Below are 14,783 nucleotides of genomic sequence, written 5' to 3'. Positions count from 1 at the left end.
TATTCATCGAAACGTAATTGTTCAAAAAATTTTGATCTCGGGTAAACATAACATCAGGGGGCACCCAGGTTTGAACCGAGGACCCCTCGATCTGCAGTCGAATGCTCTACCACTAAGCTATACCCACGCTATACTGCCTCAATTGGAATGATATTTCCAGATTAAGCGAAATATCTGTCTGAAACAAAACACTTTCTCTTAATTCCTTATTCATCGAAACGTAATTGTTCAAAAAATTTTGATCTTGGATAAACATAACATCAGGGGGCACCCGGGTTTGAACCGAGGACCTCTCGATCTGCAGTCGATTGCTCTACCATTGAGCTATACCCCCGCTGCTCTGCCTCAATTGGAATGATATTTCCAGATTAAGCGAGATATCTGTCTGAAACAAAACGCTTTCTCTGGATTCCTTATTCATCGAAACGTAATTGTTCAAAAAATTTTGATTTTGCATAAACATAACATCATGGGGCACCCGGGTTTGAACCGAGGACCTCTCGATCTGCAGTCGAATGCTCTACCAATGTGCTATACCCCCGCTGCTCTGCCTCAATTGGAATGATATTTCCAGATTAAGCGAAATATCTGTCTATGAAACAAAACGCTTTCTCTGGATTCCTTATTCATCGAAACGTAATTGTTCAAAAAATTTTGATTTTGGATAAACATAACATCAGGGGGCACCCGGGTTTGAACCGAGGACCTCTCGATCTGTAGTCGAATGCTGTACCACTGAGCTATACCTCCGCTGCTGTGCCTCAATTGGAATGATATTTCGAGATTAAGCGAGATATCTGTCTGAAACAAAACGCTTTCTCTGGATTCCTTATTCATCGAAACGTAATTGTTCAAAAAATTTTGATCTTGGATAAATATAACATCAGGGGGCACCCGGGTTTGAACCGTGGACCTCTCGATCTGCAGTCGAATGCTCTACCACTGAGCTATACCCCCGCTATACTGCCTCAATTGGAATGATATTTCCAGATTAAGCGGAATATCTGTCTGAAACAAAACGCTTTCTCTGAATTCCTTATTCATCGAAACGTGATTTTTCAAAGAATTTTGATCTTGGATAAACATAACATCAGGGGGCACGAGGGTTTGAACCGAGGACCTCTCGATCTGCAGTCGAATGCTCTACCACTGATCTATTCCCCCGCTGCTCTGCCTCAATTGGAATGATATTTCCAGATTAAGCGAGATATCTGTCTGAAACAAAACGCTTTCTCTGGATTCCTTATTCATCGAAACGTAATTGTTCAAAAAATTTTGATCTTGGATAAATATAACATCAGGGGGCACCCGGGTTTGAACCGCGGACCTCTCGATCTGCAGTCGAATGCTCTACCACTGAGCTATACCCCCGCTATACTGCCTCAATTGGAATGATATTTCCAGATTAAGCGGAATATCTGTCTGAAACAAAACGCTTTCTCTGAATTCCTTATTCATCGAAACGTGATTTTTCAAAGAATTTTGATCTTGGATAAACATAACATCAGGGGGCACCCGGGTTTGAACCGAGGACCTCTCGATCTGCAGTCGAATGCTCTACCACTGATCTATTCCCCCGCTGCTCTGCCTCAATTGGAATGATATTTCCAGATTAAGCGAGATATCTGTCTATGAAAGAAAACGCTTTCTCTGGATTCCTTATTCATCGAAACGTAATTGTTCAAAACATTTTGATTTTGGATAAACATAACATCATGGGGCACCCGGGTTTGAACCGAGGACCTCTCGATCTGCAGTCGAATGCTCTACCACTGTGCTATACCCCCGCTGCTCTGCTTCAATTGGAATGATATTTCGAGATTAAGCGAGATATCTGTCTGAAACAAAACGCTTTCTTTGGATTCCTTATTCATCGAAACGTAATTGTTCAAAAAATTTTGATTTTGGATAAACATAACATCAGGGGGCACCCAGGTTTGAACCGAGGACCTCTCGATCTGCAGTCGAATGCTCTACCACTGTGCTATACCCTCGCTGCTCTGCTTCAATTGGAATGATATTTCGAGATAAAGCGAGATATCTGTCTGAAACAAAACGCTTTCTCTGGATTCCTTATTCATCGAAACGTAATTGTTCAAAAAATTTTGATCTCGGGTAAACATAACATCAGGGGGCACCCAGGTTTGAACCGAGGACCCCTCGATCTGCAGTCGAATGCTCTACCACTAAGCTATACCCACGCTATACTGCCTCAATTGGAATGATATTTCTAGATTAAGCGAAATATCTGTCTGAAACAAAACACTTTCTCTGAATTCCTTATTCATCAAAACGTAATTGTTCAAAAAATTTTGATCTTGGATAAACATAACATCAGGGGGCACCCGGGTTTGAACCGAGGACCTCTCGATCTGCAGTCGAATGCTCTACCATTGAGCTATACCCCCGCTGCTCTGCCTCAATTGGAATGATATTTCCAGATTAAGCGAGATATCTGTCTGAAACAAAACGCTTTCTCTGGATTCCTTATTCATCGAAACGTAATTGTTCAAAAAATTTTGATTTTGCATAAACATAACATCATGGGGCACCCGGGTTTGAACCGAGGACCTCTCGATCTGCAGTCGAATGCTCTACCAATGTGCTATACCCCCGCTGCTCTGCCTCAATTGGAATGATATTTCCAGATTAAGCGAAATATCTGTCTATGAAACAAAACGCTTTCTCTGGATTCCTTATTCATCGAAACGTAATTGTTCAAAAAATTTTGATTTTGGATAAACATAACATCAGGGGGCACCCGGGTTTGAACCGAGGACCTCTCGATCTGTAGTCGAATGCTGTACCACTGAGCTATACCTCCGCTGCTGTGCCTCAATTGGAATGATATTTCGAGATTAAGCGAGATATCTGTCTGAAACAAAACGCTTTCTCTGGATTCCTTATTCATCGAAACGTAATTGTTCAAAAAATTTTGATCTTGGATAAATATAACATCAGGGGGCACCCGGGTTTGAACCGTGGACCTCTCGATCTGCAGTCGAATGCTCTACCACTGAGCTATACCCCCGCTATACTGCCTCAATTGGAATGATATTTCCAGATTAAGCGGAATATCTGTCTGAAACAAAACGCTTTCTCTGAATTCCTTATTCATCGAAACGTGATTTTTCAAAGAATTTTGATCTTGGATAAACATAACATCAGGGGGCACGAGGGTTTGAACCGAGGACCTCTCGATCTGCAGTCGAATGCTCTACCACTGATCTATTCCCCCGCTGCTCTGCCTCAATTGGAATGATATTTCCAGATTAAGCGAGATATCTGTCTGAAACAAAACGCTTTCTCTGGATTCCTTATTCATCGAAACGTAATTGTTCAAAAAATTTTGATTTTGCATAAACATAACATCATGGGGCACCCGGGTTTGAACCGAGGACCTCTCGATCTGCAGTCGAATGCTCTACCAATGTGCTATACCCCCGCTGCTCTGCCTCAATTGGAATGATATTTCCAGATTAAGCGAAATATCTGTCTATGAAACAAAACGCTTTCTCTGGATTCCTTATTCATCGAAACGTAATTGTTCAAAAAATTTTGATTTTGGATAAACATAACATCAGGGGGCACCCGGGTTTGAACCGAGGACCTCTCGATCTGTAGTCGAATGCTGTACCACTGAGCTATACCTCCGCTGCTGTGCCTCAATTGGAATGATATTTCGAGATTAAGCGAGATATCTGTCTGAAACAAAACGCTTTCTCTGGATTCCTTATTCATCGAAACGTAATTGTTCAAAAAATTTTGATCTTGGATAAATATAACATCAGGGGGTACCCGGGTTTGAACCGTGGACCTCTCGATCTGCAGTCGAATGCTCTACCACTGAGCTATACCCCCGCTATACTGCCTCAATTGGAATGATATTTCCAGATTAAGCGGAATATCTGTCTGAAACAAAACGCTTTCTCTGAATTCCTTATTCATCGAAACGTGATTTTTCAAAGAATTTTGATCTTGGATAAACATAACATCAGGGGGCACCCGGGTTTGAACCGAGGACCTCTCGATCTGCAGTCGAATGCTCTACCACTGATCTATTCCCCCGCTGCTCTGCCTCAATTGGAATGATATTTCCAGATTAAGCGAGATATCTGTCTATGAAACAAAACGCTTTCTCTGGATTCCTTATTCATCGAAACGTAATTGTTCAAAACATTTTGATTTTGGATAAACATAACATCATGGGGCACCCGGGTTTGAACCGAGGACCTCTCGATCTGCAGTCGAATGCTCTACCACTGTGCTATACCCCCGCTGCTCTGCTTCAATTGGAATGATATTTCGAGATTAAGCGAGATATCTGTCTGAAACAAAACGCTTTCTTTGGATTCCTTATTCATCGAAACGTAATTGTTCAAAAAATTTTGATTTTGGATAAAAATAACATCAGGGGGCACCCAGGTTTGAACCGAGGACCTCTCGATCTGCAGTCGAATGCTCTACCACTGTGCTATACCCTCGCTGCTCTGCTTCAATTGGAATGATATTTCGAGATAAAGCGAGATATCTGTCTGAAACAAAACGCTTTCTCTGGATTCCTTATTCATCGAAACGTAATTGTTCAAAAAATTTTGATCTCGGATAAACATACATCAGGGGGCACCCGGGTTTGAACCGAGGACATCTCGATCTGCAGTCGAATGCTCTACCACTGAGCTATACCCCCGCTGCTCTGCCTCAATTGGAATGATATTTCCAGATTAAGCGAAATATCTGTCTGAAACAAAACGCTTTCTCTGGATTCCTTATTCATCGAAACGTAATTGTTCAAAAAATTTTGATCTTGGATGAATATAACATCAGGGGGCACCCGGGTTTGAACCGAGGACCTCTCGATCTGCAGCCGAATGCTCTAGCACTGAGCTATACCTCCTCGGCTCTGCCTCAAATGGAATAATACTTCAGGATTATGCCAAATATATTTCTAAAGCAGAGCGCTTTCTCTGGTATCCTTCTTAATCGAAACTTATTTAAATAAATAGGCATCATTTCTAGAAAAAACAACTTCAGGGGGCATCCGGGACCTTTCGATCTGCAGTCGAATGCTCTACCACTGAGCTATACCCCCGCTGCCCTGTCTCGAATACTTCTAGATTATGCGAAATATATTTCTAAAGCAACACGCTTGCTCTGTTATCCTTTTTTTATTGAAACGTAATTAAAGAAATAAACAACATTTCTCAAAAAGGCAACTTTATTGGGCACCCGGGTTTGAACAGGGGTCTTCTCGATCTCCTAGGGAATGTTCTACTACTGAGTTATACCCCGTTTCTCGGTCTCAACAGGAATAATGCTTCTGGATTATGCGAAATAGCTGTCTATGAAGCAGAACGTTTTCTCTGGTGTCCTTATTTATCGAAACGTAATTAAAGATAAAAACATGATACCTGGAAAACCAAATTTCAGGGGGCACCCGGGATTGAAGAAGGGACCTCTCGCTCTATAGTCGAATGCTGTACCACTGAGCTATACTCCCGTTCTCTGTCTCAATTGGAATAATATTTCTACATAAAGAGAAATAGCCGTCTATAAAACAGAAGGCTTGCTCTGGTATCCTTATTTATCGAATCGTAATTTAAGAAAAATCATGATCTCCGGAAAACACAACTTCATAGGGAACCCGCTTGTGAACCGGGGACCTGTGGGTCTGCAGTCTTATGCTCTACTAGTGAGCTATACCCCCGTTGCTCTGTATAAAATGGAATAATATATCTAGATTATGTGGAATAGCTGCCTATAAAGCAGAAAACTTGCTCTTTTATCCTCATTTATCGAAACGTAATTTTTGAAATAGTGTAGGTTTGAAACGGGGGCCTCTTCATCTGCAGTCGAATTCTCTACCCCTCAGCTATACCTCCGGAGATTTACCTCCAATGGAATAATATTTCTAAAGTATGCGAAATAGCTGCCTATAAAACAGAACGCATGCTCTTGAATACTCATTTTTTCATACTCATCGTAGTTGTTGAAAAAATTTGATTTGTGGTAAACACAGCTTCAGGGGGCACGCTGGTTTGATCCGGGGACCTCTCAGTCTGATGTCGAATGCTCTACAACCGAGCTGTACCCCCATTGCTCTGTCTCAAATGGAATAATATTTCTAGATTTTGCGAAATACCTGTCTATAAAACAGAACGCTAACTTTGGTATCCTTATTTATCGAAACGTAATTGTTAAAAAAATTTTGATCTTTGGAAAACACAACTTCAGGGGTCTCCCGGGTTTTTATCTTGGATCTCCCAATCTGCTTTCGAATGCTCTACCACTGAGCTATACCCCCGACTCTTGATACCTGTAATGTAACCTTTTTGTGACTTTATGTCGCTTCGTGATCTGTATAAATGATTTGCAGTGAAACAGGCAGATAATCTGGATATTTTCTTCCTTTGTTTTAACATAATAAAAATATATGTTTGTGTGCGTGTTTTTCTGAAATTGCGTTATGTGTGTAGCAAATATCATTCAAACGTCCTTATTGCATTTAAAGTGACTAATTTGTAAGTAATTACTTCTTAGATTGTAAGAACTCATCAAGAGTGGATTTCCCAAAGCGTTACGGTTGCCGTATTTATTAAAATTTTATAGATATTTTAAAGTTTTTTCCGAATATTTTTTGATCACATGATTGCTGAAAAATTATATTTGTTTTAATTTGAATATTCTGGAACTTTGCATTTCAGCGATACTTAAATCTTTTTTTCTACCTTCTTTTATTTTTATGTTTTTTTTAATGATTAAAATGTAATTATTCAATTATTTTTTATTTGAATTATAATTTTAAACACAATTAATGTTTTTATTTTCACGTGCCGCACATCCGCATATCAAAATCATGGAAAGCTGTATGAAAATGGAATATTCAGGTTATTTTTAATATCTCTGAGAGCTCTTATGATCTTTAACACCTTCAACGCCTACTGACGAGATATCTCGTTTTTCAGATACTTCTAATTACAGGTTTCTGTGGGCTAAAATTAATCTCTTGTGCCAGTTTAGATAGGTTGAACTTTCTCATACATATCTATCAACCAATAAGAAACGAATGTTAGCCCACAGAAATCTGTAACTGGAAATATCTGAATGACGAGATATCTCGTTTTTCAGATACTTCTAATTACAGGTTTCTGTGGGCTAAAATTAATCTCTGATGCCAGTTTAGATAGGTTGAACTTTCTAATACATATCTATCAACCAATAAGAAACGAATGTTAGCCCACAGAAATCTGTAACTGGAAATATCTGAATGACGAGATATCTCGTTTTTCAGATACTTCTAATTACAGGTTTCTGTGGGCTAAAATTAATCTCTGATGCCAGTTTAGATAGGTTGAACTTTCTAACACATATGTATCAACCAATAAGAAACAAATGTTAGCCCACAGAAACCTGTAACTGGAAATATCTGAATGACGAGATATCTCGTCGGTAGCGTTGAAAGTGTTAACAAAATAAATATCAGATTAAATTTAGATTAGATTTTTTAGAGTTTAATTCTAATTTCATGCTTTAACATATTTGAAATCATTGGATATTAATTTAACTCTGCTTTTAAAATCGACATTTTTTTAGTTATTAATATGATGTAAAAAACGCTACTCACTAAATAAATGCTATGACTAATACAATCAAAATAGACAAATAAAGGCTATGGCTCTATCTTGTTCCGAAACTTTTAAGTCAATGAATGGATTTCCTCCCCCCTTTTGGCAAATTAAACAACATGAAGTTATACCGAATGTTGCTGCGTTAGTTGCATATTCCATACGCTAGAGGGCTGACAGCTGCTTATGTAATTCCAAGGCCGCATCTTAAAAACAAATAAATGCTAAGTGATTCTGATAAGACTTTTTTTTAACATTGTATTTACAAAACCGGATATTCGCATGATGTTTCATTTTAGGATGGTAGTGTCCACGATATTATCTTATCAATCCAACTCTTAGCGTACTCAAGGTGAAAATGACAGCGTTGATATTTTATCAACTGATATCAATAATAAATAAGTTTCGCGTATATTTTTATTCAACTAATTGAATAATATGTTAGTAAGTCGAGAGATTATTTACAATTGCAAACATCTTGTGTTTTGAACTTGGCCTAATTCTGTTTGGAAAGGTAAGATATTTCCTTATTCGATGGATGCCAAATCAAATCATTGACAGTATACTAATTATTGATGGATTAAATGTATGGATATTTAACATTAAGTATAACCTATATAATATTTAAAATGTAATTTGTTTAAATTTTTAGTTTGATTTTGATGGATCACTGTTTTTAAATATTTAATATTTACATTTTGAAATGTTGATACTAAAATTCTTAGGCTAAGTGGAAATAATTAATTCATTTTTCATGTTTAGTTTAACAACTTACCTGATTTATATGTACTCCATGCATACATCGTTTTACACATTTTTACATTTTTTTTAATACAATAATAAAACTACTAAAAAAAATATAATTTTGTTACAAAATTTCCTGGAATATTTAAACAATCTATAGATTCCAATTTGAATCTAAGGGACAATCCTTCCCTAAACAGATATATATTAATAATACAGTTGAGAAAATAAACCAGTAGATGAAATAAAGTATAGAATGTAGTAAGTGAATTTTTAATCATAATTTGATTTTTAAAAATGAGGTTAATGGTATGTTTTAATCCCATCAGAAATTAACCATCGTTATTTGATTGAGCGTTTACTATTGTAAACTATGTTTCAATAGATATTAATGTGCATCCACAGTTCAATCATTCGTTGAATATATTGAACCTTACACATTTCATCTTTACTAATAATAAAGTGTCTCTATACGTCTGTCCTTTGAAGATTATTAAGTTTAAAGTTACACCATACATATATAATATTTCAGGGTTAATATCTGCACACTTTTTGAAATTTAATAAGTATTTTAATTTATAAAACAAATAATTAAAAACTTTCCAGTTATTTCATGGTAACTTTGGAAATTATCATAGTTTAATCATTCTTTTTACATTATTAAAAAATTTTAAATAACTTTTTTAAAAATAATAATTTATAGTTTGATAATTATTTCTTTAATTTTAATACATTTTTAAAAAATGTTTTATAATTAATACATAATGTAATATGATGTTAATTATTAATATAATATAATGTATGTAACATAATACATGAATGTAATAAGTGAATTTTTTATGATTTATAATGTAAGATGTAAAAAAATGAATGTTTTATACATCTCTTATTTTTAATACATTTTTAAAAATGTTTTATAATTAATTATTTTCATAACAACAATAATTTTCACTGTTATTAAGGAAATTTAATTATCAATCAAATTAATTGTTACTGCATATTTCCACTTTGTTTTTTCTTTATTATTCATTTTTAATAACCGAAGTATAAAAAAATTGGTTTATTTTTTCATTTTGAATGGATTTCATTATAATAAAATGCTTTAATTTAATTTTTTAAATATTAATTACTGATAAGGTTTAAAATGAAAAAAAAAATGATGAAAATTTACATAATGTAATAAGTGAAATTTTTATGATTTATACAGATGTAAAAAAATGAATGTTTTATACATCTGTGATTTTTAATACATTTTTAAAAATGTTTTGTTTTAATACATTTTTAATGTATTAAAACATGTTTGTACATGTTTTAATACATTTTTAAAATGTAGTGTTAACTTTATATCTGAATTTCGTCACGTTACCGAGATGTTGAATTCATATTTGTATCATCATTTTCGCCCTATATTTCATACGAAGTGGACTTTAACCAAAAAAGGCTCAATTTATATACATATATTTATTGCTCACTAGCCGTCTTCGGCAACCAGCTGGTTAAAAGGGCTGTAGTATTAAATAGATAAAGAAAGAAATTGACAAGAGACCATATAACTTTAGAGGGGTAAAACCCCTCAAGATTTTTTTTTTTTTTGCTATATTTTGGAAGATTTAATTTGTGATGTCATTTAATTATAAATACTGTGCATTCTAACTTATTCAAATTAAAATATCGTATTTTTTAAAATTAATTTTGGAGCATTATTTTTATAATATTCTGAATTAAATACATTTACAGATTTTTCATTGTATAAATAGTCACCTTTAGCGATTTTATTGAATTTTAGTTAAGGCATATGACTACATTTGGGATGTAGTCATAAACCTACATTTTTCTTTTGAAAAACGAAATAAAATTGAAATATTTTTGAATTTGGGCATAAAATAGACACTTGAAACATCAGCCAAATCAAATTATATCAGTTAAATGTTAAGCCGTTTTTTAATTGAAAAAAAAACATATATTTTTTTTTGCTAAAAAGAGATATAAAGAAAAAACTTCTGATTCAAAAGTTTATGAAATGATTTTAAAAACGCGTGCAAATAGTTTAATATATATATTTCTTAATTTCAGAACTTATAACAAAAGTTCTCCTTCTATTCAATCTCTAAATATTTGAGTTCAACTGTTAAATAGCCTGAATATCTCCACTTTTCAACATTGGGAATCTTTAAAATAACTATTGAATATTTCTAAATGAATAGATTGTTTATTCTCAAGTTCAAAATCTCCAGAAAATATTAAAATATTATTATATCAAATTTCAACAAAAAAAATGGCATTAAATTTTAATCTGCAATAAAACAATAATGCATAAAAAAGTGGCCGCGGTGGCCTAGTGGTAAGATCTCGGCTTCAGAACAGGAGGGCTTTTGGTTCGAGATCTTCAATCTGCACAATCTTCATCAGTTTCAGCTTCAGCTGTTAGTACTAATATAAATTAACTACAAAGAACGGTATAGAAATAATACAAAGAAAACAACTAACGAAAAAGAAAAGTAGATATAATACAAAGAAAATAACTAATAAAAAAAGAAAAATAGAAATAATAAAAAGAAAGCAACTAACAGAAAAGAAAAAATAGATATAATACAAAGAAAATAACTAACAAAAAATATAGAATTACAAAGAAAACAACTAACAAAAAAAAGAAGAATAGAAATAATATTATTAACAAAAAAAATTATAATAGAAATAATACGAAAAAATAACTACAAAGAAAAACAATCCTTCAAATAAAAGAAAATCTACGGTTAATCAGAAATAATAAAACAAGAAAAGACATTTAACTAACAATCCTTTATAGTTTCATTAAAAAAATCATAAGTGAATTTGTTAAGAAACTCAATAATAGTGGTAATGGTAAAGAAAATACTATGCCACATTAAGTACTGTAAGCCTCTCCCCCTCCCCCAGAATATTTGCAATCCGCTGACCCTTTTAGTGTCGCTAAGCTATCCTCATCTGAACGAGTCCTGAATGCCACTGAATATTTTGATGAGAATAGGTTATAAAAAAAATTAACATATCTCACCAACTGGTTCTCTTTCTCTTGAAATATATGTTATCCTATTTATAGATATAAATTATATTAACTATCATTTTATGCAAAAAATGTTATAATTTTTATGATTCTTTAACCCTTTTGCATACAATGACGAGTCTGACTCGTGCCTCGAATTACTGAATTTTTAATTTTAAATCTGCAATTAAGTAAAAGCGTTAAGTAATTTAAAATGCAAAAATCGCTTGAAAACGCAACATTATTTCAAATACTCTTGGATTATAGTTGGAATTAAAATAATTATAATTTTTTTCATATTGGATGTGTCATCTAATTAGATGGCTAAGTAATTCATGTGTGAAGGGGTAAAGTAATTATAATTTTATTTCCCCTTTCTTGTAATTGTTGTAACTGTCGGCGATTAACTATTATTGAGCTCAAAAGCTCTGTTCAAACATTGCACATTTTAATAAACGATAAGTAAAACTACATATAAAATTTCCTTTGAGAATTGGTTATTTTTGATGATTAGCTACTAATTAAATTAAATGGCCTTTTTCATGTAATCCATTTTGTTTAATAGTAGCCAAATTCGGTGTTTAATATTTCTATATTCTACTCTTTCATGATGAAATGTATATTTATTGTTGTAGGTATGTCTTCAACCTACAAAGACGATTTAGAAAGTAAAGGCTTTCTGCCTTTTCACCTCGATCACCTGACACCTCATATGATACAAAAAGCAAAGCAGGAACTGAACGAAACCGAGAGCACGCGCTCTTCTTCAATCAAGCAACTAAGAGAATTAATTAAAAGTAAGCATTCTCAATTTTTAGAATTTCTTATGTTTACGAAAATTATTTACTGTTATCATCATAATAGTTAGCAAAAGGTGCCCTGTTTATTTTGGAGTAATTAATGAGCTAAATAAAAATGACATCTCAAAAATGAATAGTAACTACTGTAGTCATTCCATTACGATTTATTAAATTTATCCTTTGCAAACAATACAGATACTGTATAATCAGATACTTTAACAATAGTGATAGACTCAAACGTCCGTTCAACAAAACTACTGCGAGCGCTCAAAATGGCTGGATATCACTCCTAGATTTATGTTCCTTTCGTTTCGTGCGATTGATTGAATACTTAACGGGCGGGCTTTGCCAGACACACTAGCTCAAATAGATTTGGTAAAATAGAAAATTCCTCAGAATTCTCAAAAGATGTTTGAGCAAACATTTGCTTAGTAGTCACCATCTGAGCGGGACCCTGTTTTTTATATGAACCTATCAATTCAGGCTGTCATTGAGGTTTCTGAGAAGTGTAGGGAATTCTTCTAATCTTTGAAGTGTTACAATATTTAGAGATACTTGAAATCAAATAAATGAGATGGCTAAATAATAATATTAAAAACTGCTTGTTACTGATTTTTTAAAAATCACTTTTTAGATAAGGTTTGCAAACAAGTTCGAATACTTTTAAGATGACCTGTTATTTATATGTTTTTTTCTGTCGGCACTTGTCATAGACAAACCCGCTGACTAATTGTTAGCGAATTTAAGCCGAAATTATTGCGTCTCTTGTTTTACAGTAGCGTCATCTAGGGCCAAGAATAAGACTTAGCTACTCACGCGTCGCAACCTTTTTTACGGGGCGAACTTCATTCTTACATTCCATTCATTCAAACACAGAACGTCATTTAGACCTGAATCAGAGAACGATCACCTCTGATCCAGTGCCCCTAGTGGTATTACTCTCGACATGGAGGACTTTGTGACCACGACAGATTTATACTTGCGCCAGCCACCACACACACACACGGAGAGTCTTCGACTGGCGGGTTCGAGCTCACAATCCAAGAGATGCGAATCCAACGCCCTACCAGCCAGGCTATCCCGGCCCTTTGTTATTTATATACTACTCTCTAGTAGCTATTTTCTTTTACATTCACGAATTTCACGGGATGCAGATTGATATAGAAAAAGAGATCGATTGAATCTGATTTCCAGTTTATGGAAATCGTGGATACTGTACCTTGACTGAAGGGATGAGGTGGTAATTTTTACTTATCTTTGAGAGATAAACAGGAGCTTTTCAGTATTTTGACGAGCCTGAATTTGAATTATTTTAGTAACTGTTAAATACACTGATTCTGTATATAGCATAAATACAAGCAAGTTGACTCTATTAAATTTTCAGTTCATGTAATTCTAAATATTTGCATTTTTAACTTGTTCCATGTTTGTGATAAGTATTGCCAACGTGATGTGTTAGTAATTATTATTATTGTTTAATATTAAGATAGCGTTAATGCTTATTCGCGCAATTCAATCTGTTAAAATACAAGTACAAAGCCTTGCCTTAGATGTTGGTGAACATTACCGTCGATAGGACCAATGAAAAAAATTCAAAACAATTGAATTTAAATGGCATCCTAGAGAAGTACTAGTGATAAAGAAAAGTTATCAATCTGCGCAACCCTTCCACGAGGAGAGGATTACTTAAATAAGGAGACATAATTTATTTTAAGTTCAAAGTAATATGAATAAAATGATTTTTATTGAACAAAGTTGACTCGTAGAGAGTATAAAATATATGTTATAGCACCTCTTTTTCCCCTTGAGCAGAGAGTGCCCCCTTGTGGCGTTTTGTAGAAGACAACCAGTTGAACCGCAGACCTGCACCCTGAGGTCGACTTTTTCCCAATGCGCAACCCTTGCCCTAACGTCGTATGGCTTCTGTTGGAAACAGTGAAATCCCTCCACCATACTGTTCTTTAACCTAATTTTCTATATGTGTCTGTAGTAATAAGTGTTTGTGAATTTTGTAGTGTAACTGTGTTTGTGAAGATTAAAAATAGTGTATTAAAAACCGGGCAGTTCCTTAGAAAACACAACACACAACTATAAGGTTAGTTTATAATACTAGAACCTAAACTAATGCTAGATTGACCAGCGGGAATCCAGAAACAGCCCCTCCTCCACTCTCCAATAAAAGTCTTATCTCTCATCTTGGATATAAAATTGTGGACGTTGGGTAAGCCCGCGAATAATTTGTATAGCACTGGTGAACGATAGGTACAAAATATAGATCTTTGGCTTGAATATAGTGTTTTTACTGAATCAATAGTGCAAATATATTTTGAATGCCGTTTTCCCCAACGATTGGAACTACAGTTGTCATCACAAGATGACATGCCAAATTTCATTAATTTAAGTTATTGTGTTCATGAATTATTGCATTCAAATGCATGCAAAATTCCAGGTTGCTAGACAGTCAATCTTTTACTGGATTTCTGTAAGTCGTCGTCAAAATTTGAGAAGTATCTATATTTTAGATTTTAAACTTTGCACCAATATTTATCTGCCCATCTCTTTGGCCATTTTAGTTAACGAACTCATTTCTAA

At 34.3% G+C, this 14,783-nt stretch overlaps 1 protein-coding gene and 10 non-coding genes across 12 annotated transcripts in view; 1 reads left to right on the top strand and 10 right to left on the bottom strand.

The window, feature by feature from the left end:
* Positions 1-14,783, top strand: part of LOC129976645 (retinaldehyde-binding protein 1-like) — a 112,094-nt gene that overhangs the window by 80,607 nt on the left and 16,704 nt on the right. Inside the window, exons 1-2 of one of the 2 annotated variants that reach the window (XM_056090325.1) lie at positions 7,900-8,139; positions 12,027-12,188. In XM_056090325.1, coding sequence (XP_055946300.1) covers positions 12,029-12,188 — 160 coding nt within the window. In that variant the 5' untranslated portion in view covers positions 7,900-8,139; positions 12,027-12,028. Of the gene's footprint in view, positions 1-7,899; positions 8,140-12,026; positions 12,189-14,783 lie in introns of those variants that run through there. The other variant, XM_056090326.1, reaches the window with a different exon arrangement.
* Trnac-gca (transfer RNA cysteine (anticodon GCA)) lies at positions 263-334 on the bottom strand. The gene has a single exon. It is a non-coding gene; the product is annotated as a tRNA-Cys (tRNA).
* On the bottom strand, positions 679-750 carry Trnac-aca (transfer RNA cysteine (anticodon ACA)). The gene has a single exon. It is a non-coding gene; the product is annotated as a tRNA-Cys (tRNA).
* Positions 886-957, bottom strand: Trnac-gca (transfer RNA cysteine (anticodon GCA)). Its single transcript has one exon. It is a non-coding gene; the product is annotated as a tRNA-Cys (tRNA).
* Trnac-gca (transfer RNA cysteine (anticodon GCA)) lies at positions 1,300-1,371 on the bottom strand. The gene has a single exon. It is a non-coding gene; the product is annotated as a tRNA-Cys (tRNA).
* Trnac-gca (transfer RNA cysteine (anticodon GCA)) lies at positions 2,337-2,408 on the bottom strand. The gene has a single exon. It is a non-coding gene; the product is annotated as a tRNA-Cys (tRNA).
* Positions 2,753-2,824, bottom strand: Trnac-aca (transfer RNA cysteine (anticodon ACA)). The gene has a single exon. It is a non-coding gene; the product is annotated as a tRNA-Cys (tRNA).
* Trnac-gca (transfer RNA cysteine (anticodon GCA)) lies at positions 2,960-3,031 on the bottom strand. The gene has a single exon. It is a non-coding gene; the product is annotated as a tRNA-Cys (tRNA).
* On the bottom strand, positions 3,583-3,654 carry Trnac-aca (transfer RNA cysteine (anticodon ACA)). Its single transcript has one exon. It is a non-coding gene; the product is annotated as a tRNA-Cys (tRNA).
* On the bottom strand, positions 3,790-3,861 carry Trnac-gca (transfer RNA cysteine (anticodon GCA)). Its single transcript has one exon. It is a non-coding gene; the product is annotated as a tRNA-Cys (tRNA).
* Trnac-gca (transfer RNA cysteine (anticodon GCA)) lies at positions 4,619-4,690 on the bottom strand. The gene has a single exon. It is a non-coding gene; the product is annotated as a tRNA-Cys (tRNA).

The sequence above is a fragment of the Argiope bruennichi genome, chromosome 7 (genome assembly GCF_947563725.1).
Source record: "Argiope bruennichi chromosome 7, qqArgBrue1.1, whole genome shotgun sequence".
Lineage (NCBI taxonomy): Eukaryota > Metazoa > Arthropoda > Arachnida > Araneae > Araneidae > Argiope > Argiope bruennichi.
This window is presented reverse-complemented; position numbering and strand designations above follow the sequence as displayed.